We start from the raw sequence: 22,524 nt of genomic DNA on the forward strand, positions 1-22,524 counted from the left end.
ACAATATACAGTAACCCCCGCTATTCGCGGTATCTGTATTTGCAGTTTCGCGTATTCGCGATCACTGATTTAATATAAAATGAAACGTAAAATAATGTGAATTTTAATGTGCCATGAATATTTTCCACCATAAAAAAACATGGGCATTACTAAAATTATCTTTCCTGGTCAAAACAGCGCTCAGTGGGTGGGGGGGGTGACAAAATCGTGAGCGTGGATGTTTCTCGCTAATCCTTGTTCAGTATGTGTTATGCGCTTGTCATGGAAGGTTTCTTCGTTTGCTTTTAATTTATATGCTTATAAATTGAATAAATTTATCAATTTATAAATTGATTTACTTACAAAAATGATAAATCTACCGTTTTGCAGTGTAAAACAGACTTTTTCGAGTGTGTTAATGGAAGAAAGTGACTTTATTGTGGACAAGTTCTTTCTAACCCATACAAAAATATGGTTACAAATAACAAGGGAAATGTGAAAAGATCAAAGAAGGTGATGACATTAGCGAATAAAATTGAGTTATTAAATAAAATTTCTAATGGTGAAAGTGTCTCCTCAGTGGCAAAACATTATAAAATCAATGAGTCAACGGTACGATCAATCAAAAAATCAGAAGAAAAAATCCGCCGTGGTGTCCGTGAAAACGCGCTAATTGCTTAAAAAATTTGCTCTGTAACTTGCGATGTTAAATTAGAAAAAATGGAAAAGGCTTTAAATCTGTGGATAGAAGACCGAACTCAAAATAAAATTCTTTTAAGTTCACTCATCATTCATGAAAAGACAAAACTCCTTTATCAACACTTTAGCGAAACTGGTGATAGCACTGGTGGGATAGGTTTTTTTGCTAGCAAAGGCGTTGGTTTGAAATTTCTAATAAATATTACATTTAATATTAAATTGTTTCTTATTTTCATTTCGATGCCATATGCTTGCATTTTACTATGTACTGTCTATGTACATGGTCATATTATGAAGGTACATCTAATACATACAAAGACAAAATTTTAGACTAGTTTTTCTTATATATTTCATACTTTGGAACGGAACCCCTTTATTACTATGGGAGCCATAACTCAGTATTCGCGACATTTCTCAGGAACGTAACCCCCGCGAATAGCGGGGGTTTACTTTATCTTAAAATTAATACATTTTAATTCTCCTGCACTCTTCTAAGTGACTTACTGGATAACATCATTCATTTCAAGATAAAATAGTCCAAACTCCCTTAAATGAGGTGCTATTTTACTCTTCAAAATAGACAGGTTGTCTTGTTTTCCTCCACGGCACATGGAATGGTAGTCAAAGGCAATATAAGGTATATCATGATGCCTGGATGCTTTATGATGATTCTGTAGAAAACATAATGGATAAATTTTGGATAAATATAACGACATCGTACTTTATATAATCATCTTGAATAATATGATATATATAAAATACAAGAATACAGTATTACTGCTGCTACATTAATTTTGCTATTATATATTACCAATATTACTAAATACTCATAACACAGTCTGTTGCTCAGTGGAATTTTCCATAAATATTAAGCAACTGAAAGTAGCTGCTAATACACTAATCACTACATCATACAAAATTATAAAAAGTATATTAAACAATGGTTATTATTAAATATGTCACTTTGGCCATCTGTAGGTGGCAAACCATGAATCACCCAATATGGAATTTAAACATAGTAGATGTTTAAAAGCAAATGTGACCAGAGTAGCAAACTACAAACAAGTCAACAAGGTACTGTAAATGAAAGCTAGTAAAGTACTTTTAAAAAAAGCAACAGTAATGATTTGGTTGGACTTTAGCAGTACCACTGTTTAAAAAAACCTAAAAAAAGACCTTATATATTTTACAAAATAAAAAAAATTCAAAGAAACAGCTGCTATGTCTGCAGTGCCCAGCACAAGATGTCACCCAATTGTAACAGCTGTTGCTGTGGCTATGCTACAGCACTATTATGACATGACAACCAGACATTCCATGGACAGCAGTCTGCAAAGTGCTTTGACCTCTCCTGCAATGTTTATTATTATTATTTTTTTTGTTTTTACAAGATGCATATGTTGCATGCTAGGATAGAAGTGGATGAAATGTGGATGAATAATGAGGTGCATTTACAAATGAATAGCAGTGTGAATACCCATAATTGATAAATATGGGGAGCATTGCCTCCACATTATCAATGAAGTACCTCTCTAATGTTTATATGTTACAGTTTAAATAGGTTCACAGAAAACTTCATAACTGGACCACTCTTCTTCAGTGAGGTTCAGAAATGTGTATTGTCATGGAAAAATATTATTGTGACATTCTCCAACACTATATGATTCCTACCTTTCAAAGGAGGGATGATATTTGGACATGTTTTTATACAGGATGCAGCACCAATGGATGTTGATCAGCCAGTAAACAGTTGTTAAGTCATATTTAACAATGAGCACATCATTTAACAGCATTTTGTCAATGCTTGGTCACTTTGCTTTCCATGTCCAAATCCTTGACTTCTGGTTACAAGGATGTCAAGGAGAGGGTTTGTTAATGCAATATCCAGCTTATAGTTTACTGGAAAGCATCATTGTTACCAACTTTTCCTGTGGCATGCTTCAGGCAGCAGTATGTCACTTCAACTCAACACATTTGCAATATAAACAGCTATTACACTGTGCAACTTTAATCAGAACCCGTAGTTTCATCACAATGTACCGTAACTTGATCAAATAAGCTATGCTGTCTTATAAAGTCACCTCTTATATGGGTATTTAAGTCCCTTAAAGGAATAAGTAAAATGGATGAGGTTGGTATATTCATGTTTGAGGGCAAAATTAGAACGAGGCATGAATATAAAATACTAGGAAACAGAAAATTAGATCTTGTGAAGTTCAGCTTTGGACAGGGTGTTGATCAGTGGAATAAGTTGCCTCCAAAAGTATTTGTGACAGAATGTCTAAACAATGTTCAAGGAATCAGAATTAGCTTTTTTAGTAAAGGGTAAATAAATGATCAACTGAAGGTTTTTTAACTTTTTTTTTTTGATGCAAAATAAGTTTGCTTCTTTGTGTCATTTGAGCCGACTAATAACTAATACTGACCTAAAATAAAAAAAATTTAATTTAAAATTCTTACCCGAAAAAACTGACTAAGCATTGATTCCCCTTCTTTACTCCCAAGTAAATTTATAATCACTTGCTTTCCATATCGTTGTTTGATTTGAGTTAAATGCCTGAAAAATAACACAAAAATTATTACTTTCATATTAAACTAAATGATGTGTATAAACTGACAAATTTGATTATTTAGTATTCTGCCTTACATCAGCCAATTAATGAACAATACTTTTGAGAGATTAAAACTTTGTTATTGATTTTTGCCTTGATTAAACCTTTTACTAATAAGTTTTATGAATGCATGTCACTTGAGGCAATGAAGTTCAGCTATGTGCCAGATCTGTAGAACGAGTTCAAGGATTTTTGAAATTTTTAAAAATATAAAAAATTTTTACCCACTTTTAAATATTAATTTTGTCTTACACAGACTTGATTTCCCAACTGCAAAATGAAATTATGTCAAAAAAATTAAAATTCTACATTAATTTTTTTTTTAAGAAATAATATCCATTTATGTATCACTATGATTCAAACTGAAATTCAATTGGTGGAATTCAATTGAAGGAATTCCAGAGAATTCCTTCAATTTTTGGCTTTTCTAAGCCCAAATCAGATAACTGCACCTAAAAGCTACAATCACTTTCACTGATTTTCAAAATATACTTTGTGCTGCCATCTATTATACACTGTGCCTATATTTACTTTGAAACACACTTAATGAGGCAACATTTATTAGAATTTTTGAATATTATGGGTACATTTCAAACATTAAAAAACATATATGTATCTACTTCACAGGCCCACATGAAAAAGCTATCATACATATTTGTATAAGGGTTAAGCAAGATTTTTTTATAAGTTATAATTAATAGATAAACTAAAAAATACCTTAAAATCCACTTTAAAATTAAAAAAAATTATATTTAATTTCTAACAAATAATAAAATTAAATTAGAATTTCAAATAGCAATACTGTATAAATTTCACTAACTGTATCAAAACAGTACACCATCTCTTCAGTAATTTATCCTTCAGGCTGTCACAGATATTTTCTCGGGTATGCCAAGCTGGGCTTGCTACTTGGGAGTCTAAAATGCTGATGGAACTGATATTCGGGTGACACTAAAGTCGTCAAGTGGACCTAATTTTGGCAAAGTCAAGTCAGCCTGTTACAGCCAGGTCCTTTGCCTGCACCTTCATGATGTTGGGACTGCTGGTAACCCTGGGTATAACCCCCCAAGTGCAAGTCCTGAAATATAGCACCCAGCATACTGGAGGTCATCTCCCAGATGAAAACCAACATAAGCAGGGGTCGAGGTGTGCCACCCACACCACACCACACCACAGGGAGGAATTCCGCACCTCTGTGTTACCAAGAAATACGAGGTAGATGACTCTCATCAACCAGTGCACTTTGCTTATTGGAGGCTTGAAGTGGTGGAACCCATGTTTAGTCTCCAGAGCTAAGTTCCGATCAACCCTTCCCCATCTCTTCCATCATGCAGTATGACTGATGACTTTTGAGGTTATGATGAACATCATGGCGAGATCCAATCTTCCTTACATTTTAAGAGTAAAGCTCTAAAACAGTGTTCACAGGCCAGCTGCTATTTTGTCCACCGGACTGAGCCTACTGGTAACTCTCTAAGAGGCTTTCAGATCAGCTAGTGCATAATCTTGCAGCCTCTACTCTGCCAGATAGTGGCTGGAGAGAGTTTAAGTAGTGTATATACAGGGGAAGGGGGCATTGTTGTGGCCATGTTATGTCAAGAAAATGATGCATGTCATGTGTATGCCATATCCAAAAATTTCATTACTTCATAAAGCACGTCTCCCACCTTTTCTTACTACTGAATATATGATGGATTGTCGAACTAATAGAACAAACTTATCTGCGAAAAGATCTAAACCTCCAAACACTTCCTCGTTCATTTCACAAATATATGTGGTCTCAGTTCTAGTCTCAGTGATGTCCATTTCCACTTAAAATCTGCCAAACACCATTTACTTTTTCTGACAGAATCTGAGTTATCGGTTGATTCAACCACTGCTCATCTCAGTTGTCTGCATGATTCCTTTTGCTTCAAGGTGGTACCTGTGCATATCTCTGTTCTGATAGTCCCTGTCAGAGACTTAGTAATTTGGAATCTCCTCTTTTCATTCTTCTCTGGCTTAAAATCTCTCTACCAAATTCACCTGTTGCATCTATTGTTCTCCCAACCCTACTAATCACTTGGAACACTGACTTCCTCTCTTTGAAGCTTGACTTTCTCCAGTCCAACTTTCCTAACAGTGAAGTAGTTTTCCTTGGTGAATTTAAATGTTCACAACTCCAGCTGGCTTCCATTTTCTAGTCACACAAAACCAGCTGGTTAAGATGCTGAGGCTTTTAAATTACTAATGACCTCACACACAGATTGTTCATTTATCTACCCGAATATCAGACAGTCCTAACCATGCGGTCAGTCAACACGCTTGATTGTTTTCTCACAAACAACCCTTCTAAGTATGTGGTCGAGGTGAGTGGTCCTCTAGACACCTCAGATCACAACTTGGTGATGGTCTATTCTTCAATGGAGCCTTTCTCTTGTGCGCATTCTCAACCTCATGTTGTTTGGCATTATGAGAATTCAAAATGGAATGATCTGTGAGATTTCTTTTCATATTTTACTTGATCAGATTACTGTTTCGAATCTTCTGATGTCAAAGTGTGCTCAGATCGTGTCAGTGAAATTATTCTTGTAGGGATGGAATCCTTCATTCTATACTCCACCTCTGTGACTGCTCAGTGTGGGTGATGATAGATGGCTCTCTGCCTTCTAATTTCTACACTAACGTTGGTGTTCCCCAAGGTTCAGCTCTTTCCTCTGCTCTTTTCGTCGTGTATATTAATTACCTTCTTCCATTGACCGGAAATCCTGTCCATAGTTTTGCTGACGACAGCACATTGCATTCCGCCTTCCAGTTTGAGAAACCTTGCCCTGCACAAATGGCTTCAACTTCTTAAATATCCACTACGAATTCTTTAAATTCTGATCCCCAGGTAATTCTCCAGTGTGGCAAAGATAACTTAGTTGATTTCAGTCCTAAAACTGAGCCTTGTCTTATATCTCACAAAAACTGTTCTTCTACTTCTATGCTTATCTTCAATGACACTCCGATTTCTAAGCAAGATCACATATCTCTAATGGGGATTACCCTGACTTCTAACCTCTCTTGGCATAAGCACATTACAAATATTGCTTACTCTGCATCTAAAAAACTGGATTTTCTCTTTTTGTCTCGGCATTACTTTTCTTCCAAACAGTGCCCATAAAACTTCTCTCAGACTTCTAGATTTCATTCAAAAGAGAGCAGTTAGGATAATTAATGACTCATCTCTAACAGTCTCTACACTCTGTGTCTCGTAGACATTCTGTTTCTGCTGCATGCCTTTTCTATAGATACTTCCATGGGCACTGTTCTTCTGAATTGGATTCTATTACTCCTGCTCTCTCTCTCCCAAGCCAGTCTGCTGAACACATGCGGAAACCAATCAGCATCCTTTAACTGTCCAACTTCAAACTCACAGAACCAACTTTTCTTCTTCCTCATTATTCCTTCAACTTCTGTTTTCTGGTGACATACGCAATTCATACGCATTTCCTGAAAATTACAATCTACAGAAGTTCAAGTACAATGTCAACAAATATCGTCTTTCATTTTCTCAACTTTCAACCCATGCACAGTACTAAGTACTATAGGTTCTAATACCTGCTGTGTTTGAAGTTTTGTAAAACAAAAACCTAGTGTATCATTTTCAGTTGTAATTTTCATATTTTGATTTTTATTTATATTCACTAAAATAAATAAAAATATTTATTTTTATTTATATTAGCGTTGTTCACTTGGGTCCATTTTCATTGTTATACTCATATATATATGATATCCACTTTTGTCTTAAATTTAAGGTCACTTGTAATGAACTTATTGATGGTGGCCTTAAAATTATTTTACAGTCACCTGTAATTAATTTTTGTTCAAGCTCCTTTTATATGAGAATAAATTTGCATATCCAAATATATCTGAATAAACATTAATAGATTATCTTTTTTTTTTTTTTTTTTGTTTGTTTATTTCCCTGAAATTATTATACTACAGAAACAATTTGGCATAAAAATAGTACTATTAGTATTTTAATAATAGTACTACTATGTTTATAACATACTGCTATTTTTCACTTTGTAGAGTTCAGTACCTGCTTCAGCAGCAACTTTTTCTGTCCTACTGCTAAGTTCATTATTACTGACCTTTCCACATTAGATTGTTTCTGTGCATGTTTTCCCATAAATCAGCTATCGCTTTGGTGAAAAATTTTATTATTGATCATTACTGTCTCACTAATACAAATTTAATTTTGTGATGCAAGTTTCATTTCCTGATGTTTCATGTATTGCATTCAAAAGGAATCCACATGAGAATTACCTTTGAACACAATAAATTAAGTTTTACATGTTTTTAAATTGTAATCTGGGTCAGCTTATACATAACTTTTCCTTCACTATGCAACAATAACCATTATATATAGTACATAACATTAAAATAATCATTCTTACCTTTTAAGAGCAAATAAATATATCTTTTACTCCAAAATTTCTCAATTAAGCACATATTTTATGGAACTTACTCTACTACCTGTATACTGCTTATTACAAGCACAGACAAACACATATGCTTTTTCCTTCCAGTCTTCAAGATTTAGTCTTGATAAAATTGTTAATACTAAATGGATGTCAGATGAACTAATGAGACATGTGGCAGAGAAGAAAATTGCATGGGATACATATAAATTAACAGGTGATACGAAAGCCTATGATAGATATAAGCTGGCTTGCAACAAAGTCACAAAGGAGATTAGGCAGGCAAAGGAAGATTATGAGAAATATTTGGCAAAGGATGCAAAGAAAAACAGTAAAGAGTTCTTTACTGATGTAAACTCTAGAAGAAATGGGATGAATCAGATTGGTCCACTTGATATCGATGGTTCAACTGTTGATGATCTTCCTCAGGTAGCTAACAAACTAAATGAGTATTTTGGATCTATATTCACACATGAGGAATTATTCAGGGAAGGGAATGCCAGAAGTGAATTAAACTCTGGCAGTGAGCTAGATGATTTTGTAATAACTGAGAGCAAAGTGGAGGGGAAATTGTTGAAGTTAAACATAAGAAAGGCACCTGGGGTGGATGGGATCCAGTTATTTTAAAGGAGGCAGCAAAGCAACTAAGCAAACCCTTAGCCATAATTATGAGAGCTTCCTTGGACTCAGGGGAGGTTCCCACGGACTGGAGATGTGCAAATGTATCCCCAATTCACAAAGGTGGATCGAAGGGTGACACATGTAATTACAGACCTGTTAGTTTACCTTCTGTTCTGGGGAAATTAATGGAGTCACTGGTTAAAGATGCACTGCAGGATCATCTAGACAAGACTGCAGCAATAATTCAGACACAGCATGGGTTTGTTAAGGGAAAGTCTTGTCTGACAAATTTGATTGGTTATTATGATGTGATCACAAAGGAACTGGATGCAAAAAATAATTTTCATATCATATATTTGGATTTCAGGAAAGCTTTTGACACTGTTGCGCATGGAAGACTATTGTACAAATTGGAGCAGAATGGTATTAAGGGTAAGTTGCTACAATGGATAAAAGGATGGTTAAGTGCGAGAAGACAGAGGGTGGTAATCAATGGGTGCTGCTCTTCGCGGACTAATGTTATTAGTGGAGTCCCACAGGGTTCGGTGTTGGGTCCACTGTTGTTTTGTGTATTTATCAATGATATTGATGAAGGTATATCAGGCTTAATGTTGAAGTTTGCAGATGACACAAAGGTTGGCAGGGTTGTTAATGACAGTAATGGCAGTGTGCTACTGCAACAGGATCTAGATAATTTGGGCAGATGGGCTAAGAAGTGGCAACTGAAGTTTAACCTTGACAAATGCAAAGTACTCCATATGGGTAGAAGTAACCCCAGAGAAACGTACCAACTGTGTGGTACTACACTTAAGGTGGTAGAAAATGAAAGACCTGGGAGTAATTGTGCAGTCAGATATGAAGTTTTCTGAGCAATGCAGACAGGCTGCTAGGGCAGGTCATGGGGTTTTGTCAATGATATATAGGAATTTTGCTAGCAGGGAAAAGGAGGTAATTGTCCCTCTGTATAAGGCAATGGTCAGGCCACGCTTTGAGTACTGCGTACAGGTCTGGAGGCCTCATTTTAGGAAGGATGTAGATTTGCTTGAGCGTGTACAGAGAAGAGCAACACGATTGGTGAGGGGAATGAAGGGATCCTCTTACCAAGAGAGGCTTAAGTTCTGCAAATTGCAGTGGCTGGAGACTAGGCACCTGCGCGGTGATCTGATTGAGGTCTATAAGGCCTTGAATGGGTTGAGCACGCTTAATTCTGATGGGATCCTTCCACTTGTTCAGATTACGAACCTACGGGGACATAAGTTCAAATTAAGAAAGGACAGATGTAGAATAGATGTGCGGAAATTTGCCTTTAGCCAGCGGGTGGTTAATTGCTGGAACAAACTTCCATCTGTCGTTGTGGAAGTTGATAGGTTAAATAAATTTAAGGAGGAACTGGACAGGCATTTGGAGGGAATGGTGTGATTTTTTTTTTTTTTTTTTGGCTGATGCTGCATAAGCTCATACACTTGCTTTCTTGCATCACGTGCCACTACTACTACTACTACTATTGTTGTTTTCTGTATTTATTAATGATACTGATGAAGGTATATCAAGCTTAATGTCCAAGTTTGCTGACGATACGAAGGTCGGCAGGGTTGTTAATGACACTAATGACAGTACGATGCTGCAACAGGATCTAGAAAAGTTGAGCAGACGGGAAGAGAGATGGCAACTGAAATTTAACGTTGACAAATGTAAAGTACTGCATATGGGAAGCAGCATCCCCAAAGAGTAACGTATCAACTGTGTAGTACTACACTGACAGTGGTAGAGAACGAAAAGGACCTCAGGGTAATTGTGCAGGCAGATATGAAGTTTTCTAAGCAGTGCAGACAGTCTGCAAGAGTAGCTCATGGTGTCTTTTCAATGATATACAGGAATTTTTCTAGCAGGGATAAGGAGGTGATTATCCTCTTGTATAAAGCAATGGTCAGGCCACACCTTGAGTACTGTATACAGGTCTGGAGGCCTCAATTTAAAAAGGATGTAGAGCTGCTTGAATGAGTACAGAGAAGGGCAACAAGATTAGTGAATGGAACAAAGGGTTGCTCTTACAAAGAAAGGCTTAAGTTTTGCAAATTACAGTGTCTGGAGACTAGGCACCTAGCGAGGTGATCTGACTGATGTGTATAAGGCCTTGAATGGTTTGAGCGAGCTCAATGCTGATGAGATTCTTCCTCTAGCCCAGATTAATCACCTGAGGAGATATAAATTCAAATTGAGGAAAGACAGTTGTAGGATAGATGTGTGAAAGTTTGCCTTTAGCCAGTGGGTGGTTGATTGCTGGAACAAACTTCCATCTGTCGTTGTAGAAGTTGATAGCTTAAATAGATTCAAGGCAGAACTAGACAAACCTTTGGAACGAGTGGATGGGTGAAATGAGGTGTTTTTTTTTTTTTTTCTGGCTGACGCTCTATAAGCTTGCTTTCTTGCATCATGTGCCTTTACTAATGCTAATGCTGGCATTATACACTAATAGAAATAATATATATATAATTTCTTTTTTGCATTGTTTAGTTATTTTATGTTACACATATTACTATTTTGCTTCTGGTACTCCAGTTTCACCTTGGTATATCAGTGTAATTTATATTTTGGAGAACAGTAAGCACTTTGAGCTACACATAATGTAACCTATCTAATTTCTTAAAGGACCGTAGATTATTTGCAGACAATCTAAGGTACTTTCTGTACCACTTCTTCGTTAACTGTAAAACAGAACAGATAAACATTAACTTAATTACTCAGAGTTCTTACTTTAATCACATTTGTGCTTTCTTAATAATCTTACTTACATTTATGTTTCTAAGTATTAAATGAACTGAACTGAACTGGATAATTAATAGTTAATAGGCAATTTTAACATTAATTCTAATTTAATAGATGACATTAATAGTTAATTTGTAAGGAAAGAGTAAACTAAATGGTTACTTAAATAATTTAGTAATCAATAAATAAATCCAATGAATATTCACATACCTGAATCTGTCATTAATATGTCCTTTAAGAATTTTAAAAAAACAGCTTATACTCTACACTATAAAATACTCTTTACTATTGTGAAAAAGGAGAGGATCAGTACACAATTCCCATCAGCCATAATTTTACTGTTTTTTTTGAAAAACAATGGAGAAAAAATTATGTTGGGATGATGAACAGAAAGAATAAAAAAAAAAAAAAATCATAAATCTGGAGAGTTGGCTATGCAACATACAGAAAACCATCTGCTCTCTCTATAACAAGCAATATATCTGCAATTCAGTTTATTCACAAGCAAGCAATTTTCAATATGAAATATAAATTGGAAAAAAATATATATATATGGGAGAGCATGCCAGAAACTACTAACCTATCAAATGCAGGTGCAGAAGCTTCACTTCCCCTTGATATTTTCACACGATGAGAACCCACCTACAGTATGCAAAATATATAGTAATCAAAAATACATATTCTCATACAGTACTTGATGATTTAATGTGCAAGGCATAATATGATATGGGTTTAAATTAACTATATAATATCGGTGTAGATACACCAAGGTTTACCCATTCACATTCCTTTAGATGTTACCTACCTCCCCTAAACGTTTGTACCAATATTTTTGAGACATCCTGTATATATCCTCGTGTGTCTCTACAATGTAAGTTATTTTTTCCAAGGCAGGCTACTTGCTTTTTACTGTTTTCAAATCTCTTTACCTTTATAGTAATAGTATTTGCCATATAATGCAAGAAAACCACAGTATTTGCTGCACTGGCAAAAAAAAAAAAAAAAAAAAAAAAAAACTTTACTTGAATTAGACTAATAAAGTGTTTCTAAAAATTTCTGTTGTCAATTCCAGTTTTTAATTTCTCATCTTGCATCACATGCCACTACTACTACTACCCTTAATCCTTGTAAAAATAAAATTTATTTTATTCACAAAATTTTATTTTCATTTATTTCGATAACAAAAAATTTTATTCTCATTTTTATTTATGCTTTTTACCCTTTGGCTTGCGGTTTACATCAGAAATAAAGACATGTTACTATTTTGCTTGCAATCCTAGCCATTGACACTTGACAAGAGGCTGGTTTTGTAAGTTGTGTGACAACATTCTTATTTTGTCAATTTTGTAATTATTTATCTGTTATTATACTTTTCTCTCTTTTTTTTTGTTACCTTCTATCACTATCTCTCTCTTTTCTTTTCTTCTCACTTTACTGTCACTTTACTCACTTAACAGCATTTGCTGCCTTTGACTGCACTAGACTACTTCCTCTTTTTAACATTTCTCTGCTTTCTTGTTTCCACTTTCTTGTTATTCTATTCAACATATATAACCTCTTTCATTTATATAATTATTTCAACAATATACTTTTGATTTCATCATAAAAGTGAAAAAAAAAACTCAATATTGCTGGCATTTATGGAAATTTCTTATTATTTCCCTCCCCCAGTCAGTAATACTATAGCCTGCACAAATAAAATAGTTTCTTCCTAATCACAGTAGTTGTATATTTTTAAATCACATTTATTCTATTTTTCTTTGATTTTATGCCAGTTTTTGTAAGTTTGTAAAGTGGCCTACAATAGATATTTTTCCTTCAAATTTTACTACCAGTTCAAATACACTTTCAAGAAAGATACTACAGCAATATGGTAAGCAAAAAAACTGCTATGAATAGCGTACACTTTTGATCTTTGGTGTGCAAAGTAAAATGGATGCAAAGTTTCCTATAATAATGTTTTTCAAAAACAATCTGTTATGAGTAGCACACACTATTTCACATACACAAAATTAAAATGGTCCGATCATTTTTTGGCTAAGATCCATTTGTATCTTAGCCAAAATTTTCATAAGTTTTTAATGTGGCTGCCAATAATAGGTCAATTACATATCAAAAAAAAGTGTTATAACACTGTATTTTGCAAAAAAAATCTTTTATGAGTAGCATGCAACCTAAGATGAATACAAATTTTATCTTCTGTTTCTGTATCAACATGATGGTGAAGTTCTTTACAGCAGAAATCGTACTTATCTCCTTTAGATAACTTAGTTCCTCAATGGAATGCAAATCTACCTTTTAGAAAACTAAAAAAAAATAAAGTAACTAGGGCAAACATGAAACAAATGACATGGCAAACTAACTACTTTTCAAACATGGGAAGGCCTTGTGTTGGGCAGAAAATAAAAGTTTAACCCTTTTCCAGTCAAATGTACATACATATCACAATTTCAAAAGAAGAGTTCCATAAAACAATACTACCAAAGATTGTCTTTTATGCTACTTCTTTGTGCTGTAATGAGATGCTGAAGGGTGTTTTGTACTTGATCCTGCATTTTTTTTTTTTTTTTCATTTGCTCAATGGAAGTCAATGGAGATCTCTTAATTTTCAATTTCACTGATCATTTTGTGCATTTTCTTTAATTTCAAGGGAAATTAAAGAAAATGCTCTTCATTTAAGGCAGGTGGTGTCTCAGCTGTGTGGATATGGTGGTTGAGCAGTATGAGAGAGATAAAAATTGCCAGGAGTATTCAACCCCATATATGCTGACAAGTAACCCATGTATCCAAGCAAAAAGAAACTAATAAACAATGGTGGGAGTGAAAAAAAAAAAGGTTAATGTTAAAAACTAAAACAGGATGTCAAGCAAACATAAATTTCAAAATTTAAAGAAATCTTCACATTTTAATAATATATTGATGTTATTGATATGTTTAAGTGAAAAATGTACTGTACCATCTTACCTGCACTCCCGGTTGTTCCCAAAACAATGGAACAGAGCCCCTAGTCTGTACATAAGATGTTATTCTGTCTTCTAAAAATATGACCTATAGGGAGGGGAAACTATCTCTAGAGTAAATGTGTTTTATGAAACATAATACTGTATTAAGCTCTCAATTAGTATATAAATCAAATTTCAAATCAATGTTTTATTATTCCACAGATAAGACAATGACTTTATTTAACCTGTACCACGTGTGGTACAGGTTAAATAAAGTCAGATTTAATAAGTTAAAATAAAATAAAATAAAATCGGTTTAAGTAAGTTAAAGTCAGATAAAATATATAAATGTTTAAAGTTAATTTTGATGGTGATTTAACCTGACCTTAACTTATTTAAACCTACCTAAACTTATATAAACCTACTTAAAATAATTTCACCTGTACCACGTGTGGCATATATTTCATGTCAGAAACAGAGGCTATACCCACTTATTGCCGTTTCCTCCTTTGATTTAAGCGGCTGTCCCCTGAAAAAGGCACAGAGATCACAGGACAAACAGAACTAAGTTATTCTTATTATTATTAATATTCTTATATATTTTTATTTTAATAATTCTTATATTATCTCAGCTCCCTTATTTGTTCACCGTGATAGCGATCACCGTTCCGTTCGCCCTTTGTTCTCCATGATTAGCGTTACTAGTAATGTAACATTAGCACATTGCCCTTTATGACTACTAACTTATACATTGGAATTGTGCCAAAAGACATTACACGTGAATGGGTTGTATATGTACTTAATTTATTTATACATTTCTGTTTTTAAATTGTTGTACTACTTGGGAGCATCAGGTTTGTAGTGACCCCAACCAACCTACTAGTTATATTTAAACCTAGCCCTGGTATGGATAGCCTTACATATAAAATATAAGATACATAAAAAGATACATATAAAAACAGCAAAATTAATGAAATTTTAAAGAAAGCTGGAGAAATTGGCAAAAGTTAGTGAAAATTAACATTCTTCCTCATAGCCATATCTCTGCTACTCCCCAGGGGCTTTGAGCAGACATATAGCCATACTAGAGGAATGTATTATACATACCCATTTCTGTAATCTCTATACCAGTTTTGCTGGGTTAATTACTTGGTGGATAATTTGGAATTATAAGAGTAATCTTATTGAATAAATGTACTTATTTTTATATAAGTACTTAATTTTAAATAAACATGGTGGTTTACGTATATTACAGCAAACTGTGATAGGAGATTCAAAGCCCTACGGGTATGTAACAGATTGAAATATCATAGTATATCACCTCCATGTCCTGTGGTGGTCAGTCTGAAAATATTCAATTTCCCGCCAAAGTTTAGATTTTTATGTGTATGTGTGTGTGTGTGGTACAGTTTATTGCGCAGTCATATCAGGTTTTGACCGTGGCATGATAGTTAACCTTGCCATAGGCAACATCACATTCTTTGCATTCCTGAGCGTGGGCTGGTGTTGATTGTAATTTAGAGCTTGTTGTATTATTGTGGGAAGCAGATACAATATGATATCTAGCCATGCTAAAAATGATAGAAATAAATGATAATAATTGACATGATGTTTATTAAAATAAAATGGGAAAAGATGGGGTGATAGTTATTAAAATTAAATTAAAATTAAATGTGTTATCCGTAGGGTGTGGACTGGCAATGCTTTTCTAAAGCATGACGGTTCTGTATGTGCCCTTGGGGATAACTATTTACAAATATATATAGCCTCTTTCATTGTGAATATTAACTCTGTTTCCGTACTTGTAAATAAATCTCAATTTAGTGGATATACATTATACCTGTATGGTGATGTAGACCTGTGTATTTACATTCTTGGTGTTAATAACTCTGCTTGTGGGGAATTATGAATTTGGACATCCAGGTACAATGTGGATAGGTGTCGAGCCACACCTATGTGCAATTAACCTGGAGTTCAAAAGAGGGCGAAATTATAGCTCTAATTAGAGTTATTTATGTTCTGTGGAAAAAATTTTTTCTATGATATTATCTGGACTAATGTGAGTTGGTTGCTGTATGAGTTTAGTTTGTGCGGCTGCATTTATATGGTGTCTGATGTAATTGTCAGGTATTTTGTTTTTTATAAGGGTATTTTTCAGTTTTATCAAAGCTGTTATAATGCTTTCTGGGCTATTGCATATGTGTATAATTCTGTTTGTTTGGTTTCTGATAATGTTTCCATGTATATTTTTGGCTAATTTAGTTTCCCAGTTAGTTAGCTTAATTGCTGGGAAGCCGAACAGGACTCTTTTATCGTAGCGTTTGGTGTATACAAAATCGTTTGTTATTGTGATTTGACTATCTAGATAGGTGGCTTGTAGGTTGCTTTCTGTGTTGGTTCTTTCTATAGTCAAATCTTCGGGATAGATTTTTTTTAGCTATGTTGTCGAAATCTGTATAGTTGATGACTAGTACATCATCTATGTACCTGTAGTATGTGATGTCTTCTTTATATTTATTTTCATAAAAGTGCAAATAGAGGTTGGCTATGGAGCATGAACTACTTGAACCGATAGCCATGCCTCTTATTTGCACATAGATGCTATTGCCCATCTGTATGTAACTGTTTTTCACTTTAAGGTTGATAAGGTCTTTCCAGTACTGTTTTTTACATCCTAGTTTATCTTGATATTCTATGTAATATTCGGATAGTACTTTTATCAAATTGTCGTGTGATATACTAGTGAACAAGTTTTTGAAGTCATATGTGTATACATTGTTGATGTGGTTATTTCTAATATATTCAATGTACTGTCTGTTATTGAAGATGGCGCCTCCGTAGCCAGGTGGGAAGGAGCAGCAGTGCGTAGCACACGCTTCTTGATTAGACCGGGGTTTGAGCCCGTCACCACCAAATAGGGAGCATGCGGAAAGGTCAGGGAATGACCACCGCACCGGAGCAATATGGCCTTAGTTGCTAATGCTCCTAAAAACCAAACCGTTATTGAAGATAAATTTTGCGTATGTGATATTGCTAGTTACAATATTTAATTTGGATTCCATTATTTTGCTAGTCGTATTGTTGTAGCTGTTTCTGCATGTGGTGATGAACCTTTTCCATGTAGGGTCTTTGTGGAATTTGAGAATCCAGTAAATGTATGGATTTAGGGTGTTGTCCATTTTTAATTTAATTTTCTTGTGTATTGCTATTAGTTTTTTAGTGATTATGTTTGGGATGGGGCTGATGAACTTAAATGTGGCACTGTGGTCCAATTCCTGTTTTAGGGGGTCTATATAGAATCTCTTACAAATGATGCTGAAGTTATTATTAGCTTTGTCTATATTGGTGATAACGAACTTGTTTTGTAGGTTTTTGATTTTTTGCTTAATACTTTTTAAACTGTATATCTTGTGGTCATATTGGTGTGTCATGATGTCTCTGAATCTAGTTAAGATAAGTTTAGCGGTAATATTAATCCATCTTTATTCTTTGAAATGCTTCCACTGGGATGTTGTATTTGTATGCTGTTTTGTATGCGAATTGCAATAGATCCATATTAATGGACTTGTGTATACTTTTTAAGTAAATTTTGGAGTTGGATCTGAAATTGAAATTTGTTCCTTTGCTCGTTACTTCTTGTAGTGTATTGTCTTCTATAATTTTAAGGTCGCTGGTTAGTATGTGGTTGTGATGTGGATCTATATAATTTTTTTATTTTCCTTCATAACAGAAACAGGGCTGATCTGTTATGCCAATGTTGGCTATTGTGTTTTTGTAGTTATAGATAGTCATTCCTATAGGTTTATCATATCTATGTCTGATTTCAATATTGATATTATTTATTGGAAGGTAGGTTTTAGTTTTCTGCATGATATTTCTGAGATTAACGTAGTCGTAGACCCGATTCAGAAATTTTATTATGCGATACTCTTTGTTTGTATTTTCAGGATATACTAATCCTATTCTGAATTTAATAATATCTTCTAATGTGTGTTTAAGATGTATATTTTTGATAGAAATCTTATGATATATCTTGTTTAGGGCTTTTAGCTTACTATTTTTTAGTGCAAACAGGGTGTTATGTATGGTTTTTATGTTAATGGGATCTGTATCTCATTCCGTGAGGAGTTTTTCGAAATTGTTAATGTCTTTGGGTCTTGTCCTGTTATAGCTACTATAATCTTGCTTAATTTTATATTTTCTAAATCCGTTACTTTGTATGTTTTTTGTTAATTGAAAAATTGCATATGTGCATTGTTTATAACTTGAGTAGGTGAAATTCCTACCATTGAACCTACTGTTCAACCCATAAGGGTAGAGGGATTTGTATTGAAGAATGAAAAGATCTTCTAGTAGTTCCCTTTTTTTGGTGTTTTCCTTGATGGCTAGTATGGCTATGGTGATAATAGTAAAACTGTGTTTTTGGAAGTGTCTTAGGTCTATTTCATCGGTGTATTTGTCTGTATCTGTGTTATTTCTGTCTTTGGGTGGATTTTCCCTGTATTTCTTTATTTGAGATCGGTGCAGATTTAGTCTTATATGTAGTTCAGTGCATTTATTCAATAAGATTACTCTTATAATTCCAAATTATCCACCAAGTAATTAACCCAGCAAAACTGGTATAGAGATTACAGAAACGGGTATGTATAATACATTCTTCTAGTATGGCTATATGTCTGCTCAAAGCCCCTGAGGAGTAGCAGAGATATGGCTATGAGGAAGAATGTTAATTTTCATTAATTTTCACTAACTTTTGCCAATTTCTCCAGCTTTCTTTAAAATTTCATTAATTTTGTTGTTTTTATATGTATCTTTATATGTATCTTATATTTTATACGTAAGGCTATCCATACCAGGGCTATGTTTAAATATAACTAGCAGGTTGGTTGGAGTCACTACAAACCTGATGCTCCCAAGTAGTACAACAATTTAAAAACAGAAATGTATAAATAAGTTAAGTACATATACAACCCATGCATGTGTAATGTCTAATTGTCCACAGACAATAGCATTAATTATAATACCAACTAGATAAATTGGAGAATTTAGCATAAAAATGTTAGGGGGTGAAAACTATACTCATTAGTTCAAAGGGCCAAGTAATTAAGTAACCTAAGTTGGACTTCTTTGTTGTACCCTATAAATAAACATATATAATATAATAAAATAAAATAGTAAACTTAAAATGATAATATAGCTAATTATAGATAAATGGATACATTGAATGGAACGTTAACTAGGGCTAGCTCCACTCATTATATCCCAACAATAATTAGCTGAGGCTATCTGTTTCTGTTTGCCATTTGCCAGTTTTTCTGTTCATATATACTGAGAATTTACTATGAATAATATAATCAAATTGGCTTAATTACTTTAATATACCTTAAATTTAGCAGAAAACTGGCAGAATAACTACTAGCACTTTATTTATTTTTTTTTAATTTTGTGTTTATTTAATCCAACTTAGGTTACCTAATTACTTGGCCCTTTGAACTAATGAGTATAGTTTTCACCCCTAATACTTTTATGCTAAATTTGCCAATTTATCTAGTTGGTATTATAATTAACTAAAAAATTGTTAAATATATATATATGTGCTAAAAGATGAAATCTGTTTAACAAATATTCAAATTGTAAATGAAGCAGTCCTTTTTGTATCTTAGCCGAAATTTCATAAAGATTTTTTTATAGCCAAATTAAAGCCATTAACAAACTACATTTTTATACAGAAATTAAAAATAATGCAAAAATTATACTGAATTAGTTCAAAGCAACAGAACAAAACAAATTACAAGTTCATGTTTTTCCTGACATGTATAATCTATTTGTGATACTTCACACCCTACCTTAAATAAAAGCAGAAACTACTCCAATCCCTGACTTTTGACATACCTTGTACAAGGCTAAAATTAAATGAATGAAATTTTTGAACAAAGAAAATCTGGAATTACACTTGAACAAATCTTATCATATGTGGTTCCATAAACAAACAGTACTTAAATTATCTTCTTCTTCTTCAATGCTGCCGAATGGCGTTTGTGACTTTGTTTTGATATTGTTCTCTGTCTAGCGCTGCGTGTAGAATTTGTGCTGTTGTCATGTGAAGCCAGGTGTTGATGTTACCTAGCCATGCCATTTTCGGTCTGCCTGGGCGTTTCTTGCCTTCGATCTTTCCCTCCAGGATGAGTGGTAGTAGGTGATATTTTTGTTGGTTCCTAGCGATGTGACCTAGGTATTTGCATTTCCTGCTGATGATGGTTTTGAGCAGGTCCCGTTCCGTGTGCATGTCCTGCAGGACCTGTGCGTTGGTTATCTTGGCTGTCCACGGAATTTTCAGCATTCTTCGGTAGAGCCACATTTCGAAGGCCTGGAGCTTTTTTGTAGTGGCTGATGTTCGAGTCCAGGTTTCTACACCGTAGAGCAGTATTGGCCAGATGTAGCATTTCAATTTGCGTAATTTGAGCATGATGTTCAAGCTTCTGTCGGTGAGGAGGGTTCTCCATTTGGTGAATGCCTGCCTGGCTTGTTCAATTCTGCTTTTGATTTCGGCCTCATGGTTCAGCTGGTCATCAATGAGTACTCCGAGATACTTGAAGCGGTGTATTTGCTCTAATTTTTCGTTGTTTAGTTTGATCGTGATTTTGCTTGCAGTCCTGCTGACCTTCATCACCTTTGTTTTCTTTTTGTTGATTCGTAGCCCCCATGCTTGGCTTTCTATGTCCACTTCGTTCAAGATGGTCTGTAAATCTTGTTCTGAATCCGCTATTAGTGCTGTGTCATCGGCATATCTTAAGTTATTGATGTAGTGTCCGTTAACTTTTATGCCGATGTTCTTGTCAGCCAGTGTTTGGTCGAAGATCATTTCCGAATAGATGTTAAAAAGAATGGGAGATAATGGACAGCCTTGCCGGACGCCTTTTTTTATTGGAATTGGGTCTGTCAGGTCGTTGTCATAGCGAAGCCGGGCTGTTTGATTCCAGTAGAGAGTTGTAATAAAGTTGATATCATTGTTTTCAAGCCCAAGTTTTCTCAGTCGGTCAATTAGGCGGTCGTGGTCTACTGAATCGAAGGCTTTCTCGTAGTCAGTAAAACATATATACACGTCTTTTTGATGTTCATAGCACCTTTGTAGCAATATTTGTAAACAGAAAATTGCTTCTCTGGTGCCTAGTCCCCTGCAGAATCCGAACTGTGTGTTTCCTAGTGCACTTTCGCACTTACATCTTATCCTTTGCTGAATCACCTTGAGGAAGACTTTTAGCACCTGGCTCATTAGACTGATCAGCCTGAAGTCTTCGCATTTCCGGCTGGTAGCCTTTTTTGGTAGGGCCACAAAGACGGATTGGAGCCATTCGGATGGAATGTCGTTGTTGTTGTAGATTTGATTGAACCATTTCGTTAGTTGTTGGATGTTGCTGTAGTCTAATTGTTTCAGCAGTTCCACATGAATCTGATCAGGTCCACAGGCCTTGCCTGGCTTTGTTATTCGGATGGCATGTTCCACTTCAGATGTTAATATGTGGAGATTGTCTTCCTGTGTTTGTTGTTGCGTTTCTGCCGGGTTTCTGTTGGTGCTGAACAGATTGTATATATAGCTCTTCCAGGTGTCGAGTTTGGCTTGTTTGCTTAGTATAGGTTGATTGTTGTCCGTATATAAACTTGGGATAGGAGCCGTTTTGTAGATGTTTCCAGCTTCTTTAAGCTTCTTGTGCAGGTTATAGTTGTCATTTTTCTTGATTAGGTCTTCGATTTCTGCACACTGATCTTCCATCCATTTTTCCTTCGCCTTCCGGATTTCCTGTTTGATCTTTTGTTGTATTTCTTTGTATTTTTCCCGGTTGTTGTTGCTTTTGAATATTCTCCGTTCATCCATTAGGTCTAGTATGTGCTGGGTCATCCACCGTTGTTTCTTTTTCGACGCCTGATGTCCTAGCAGGGTTTCTGCTGTTTCATTGATGCACTGTTTGAGTGAACGCCCGAATGCTTGCACATCTGTTGTTACTGCTTCGATCGATCGGATTGTAGTGTTGAGATGAAGCTGTACTTGTCGCCTGTTGGCGGTGTTCTTCAGTTTCTCCAGGTCGATTCTTTTTGTTGTGCTTGTGCGTTTGACTGCTCGTAATTTGAGACGTAGTGCTGCTATTACTGGGTTATGGTCGTCTGATGATATGTCAGCTCCGGGGTAAGTTTTTGCCTTGAGGACACTTGACTTATATCTGATGTTGATTAAGATGTAGTCAATTTGGTTCCTGATGATATTGTTGTCAGAGTCTTGTGGTGAGGTCCAGGTGTATAGTCGTCGAGGTGGTAGTTTGAACCAAGTGTTGGCAATGCTAAATTTTTCTTCTTGGCAGAACTGGACGAGTCTGTCGCCTCGTTCATTCCGTGTCCCCAAGCCATGTTCTCCGACTATGTTTTGTAGCTTTCCTTGACCGATTTTGGCATTAAAGTCACCGA

The 22,524-nt window shown here is 34.9% G+C and overlaps 1 protein-coding gene across 1 annotated transcript in view; it reads right to left on the reverse strand.

Moving 5' to 3' along the window:
• The window catches only part of Synj (synaptojanin), a 190,679-nt gene that overhangs the window by 94,842 nt on the left and 73,313 nt on the right, over positions 1-22,524 (reverse strand). Inside the window, exons 5-8 of the mRNA XM_090373799.1 lie at positions 14,090-14,173; positions 11,706-11,767; positions 3,139-3,235; positions 1,183-1,349 (exon numbers count right to left, since the gene is read on the reverse strand). Of these exons, the coding sequence (XP_090229925.1) occupies positions 1,183-1,349; positions 3,139-3,235; positions 11,706-11,767; positions 14,090-14,173 (410 nt within the window). The remainder of the gene's footprint in view (positions 1-1,182; positions 1,350-3,138; positions 3,236-11,705; positions 11,768-14,089; positions 14,174-22,524) is intronic.

Source organism: Mastigoproctus giganteus, chromosome 5 (assembly GCF_048544385.1).
Source record: "Mastigoproctus giganteus isolate SK-2022 chromosome 5, ASM4854438v1, whole genome shotgun sequence".
NCBI lineage: Eukaryota > Metazoa > Arthropoda > Arachnida > Uropygi > Thelyphonidae > Mastigoproctus > Mastigoproctus giganteus.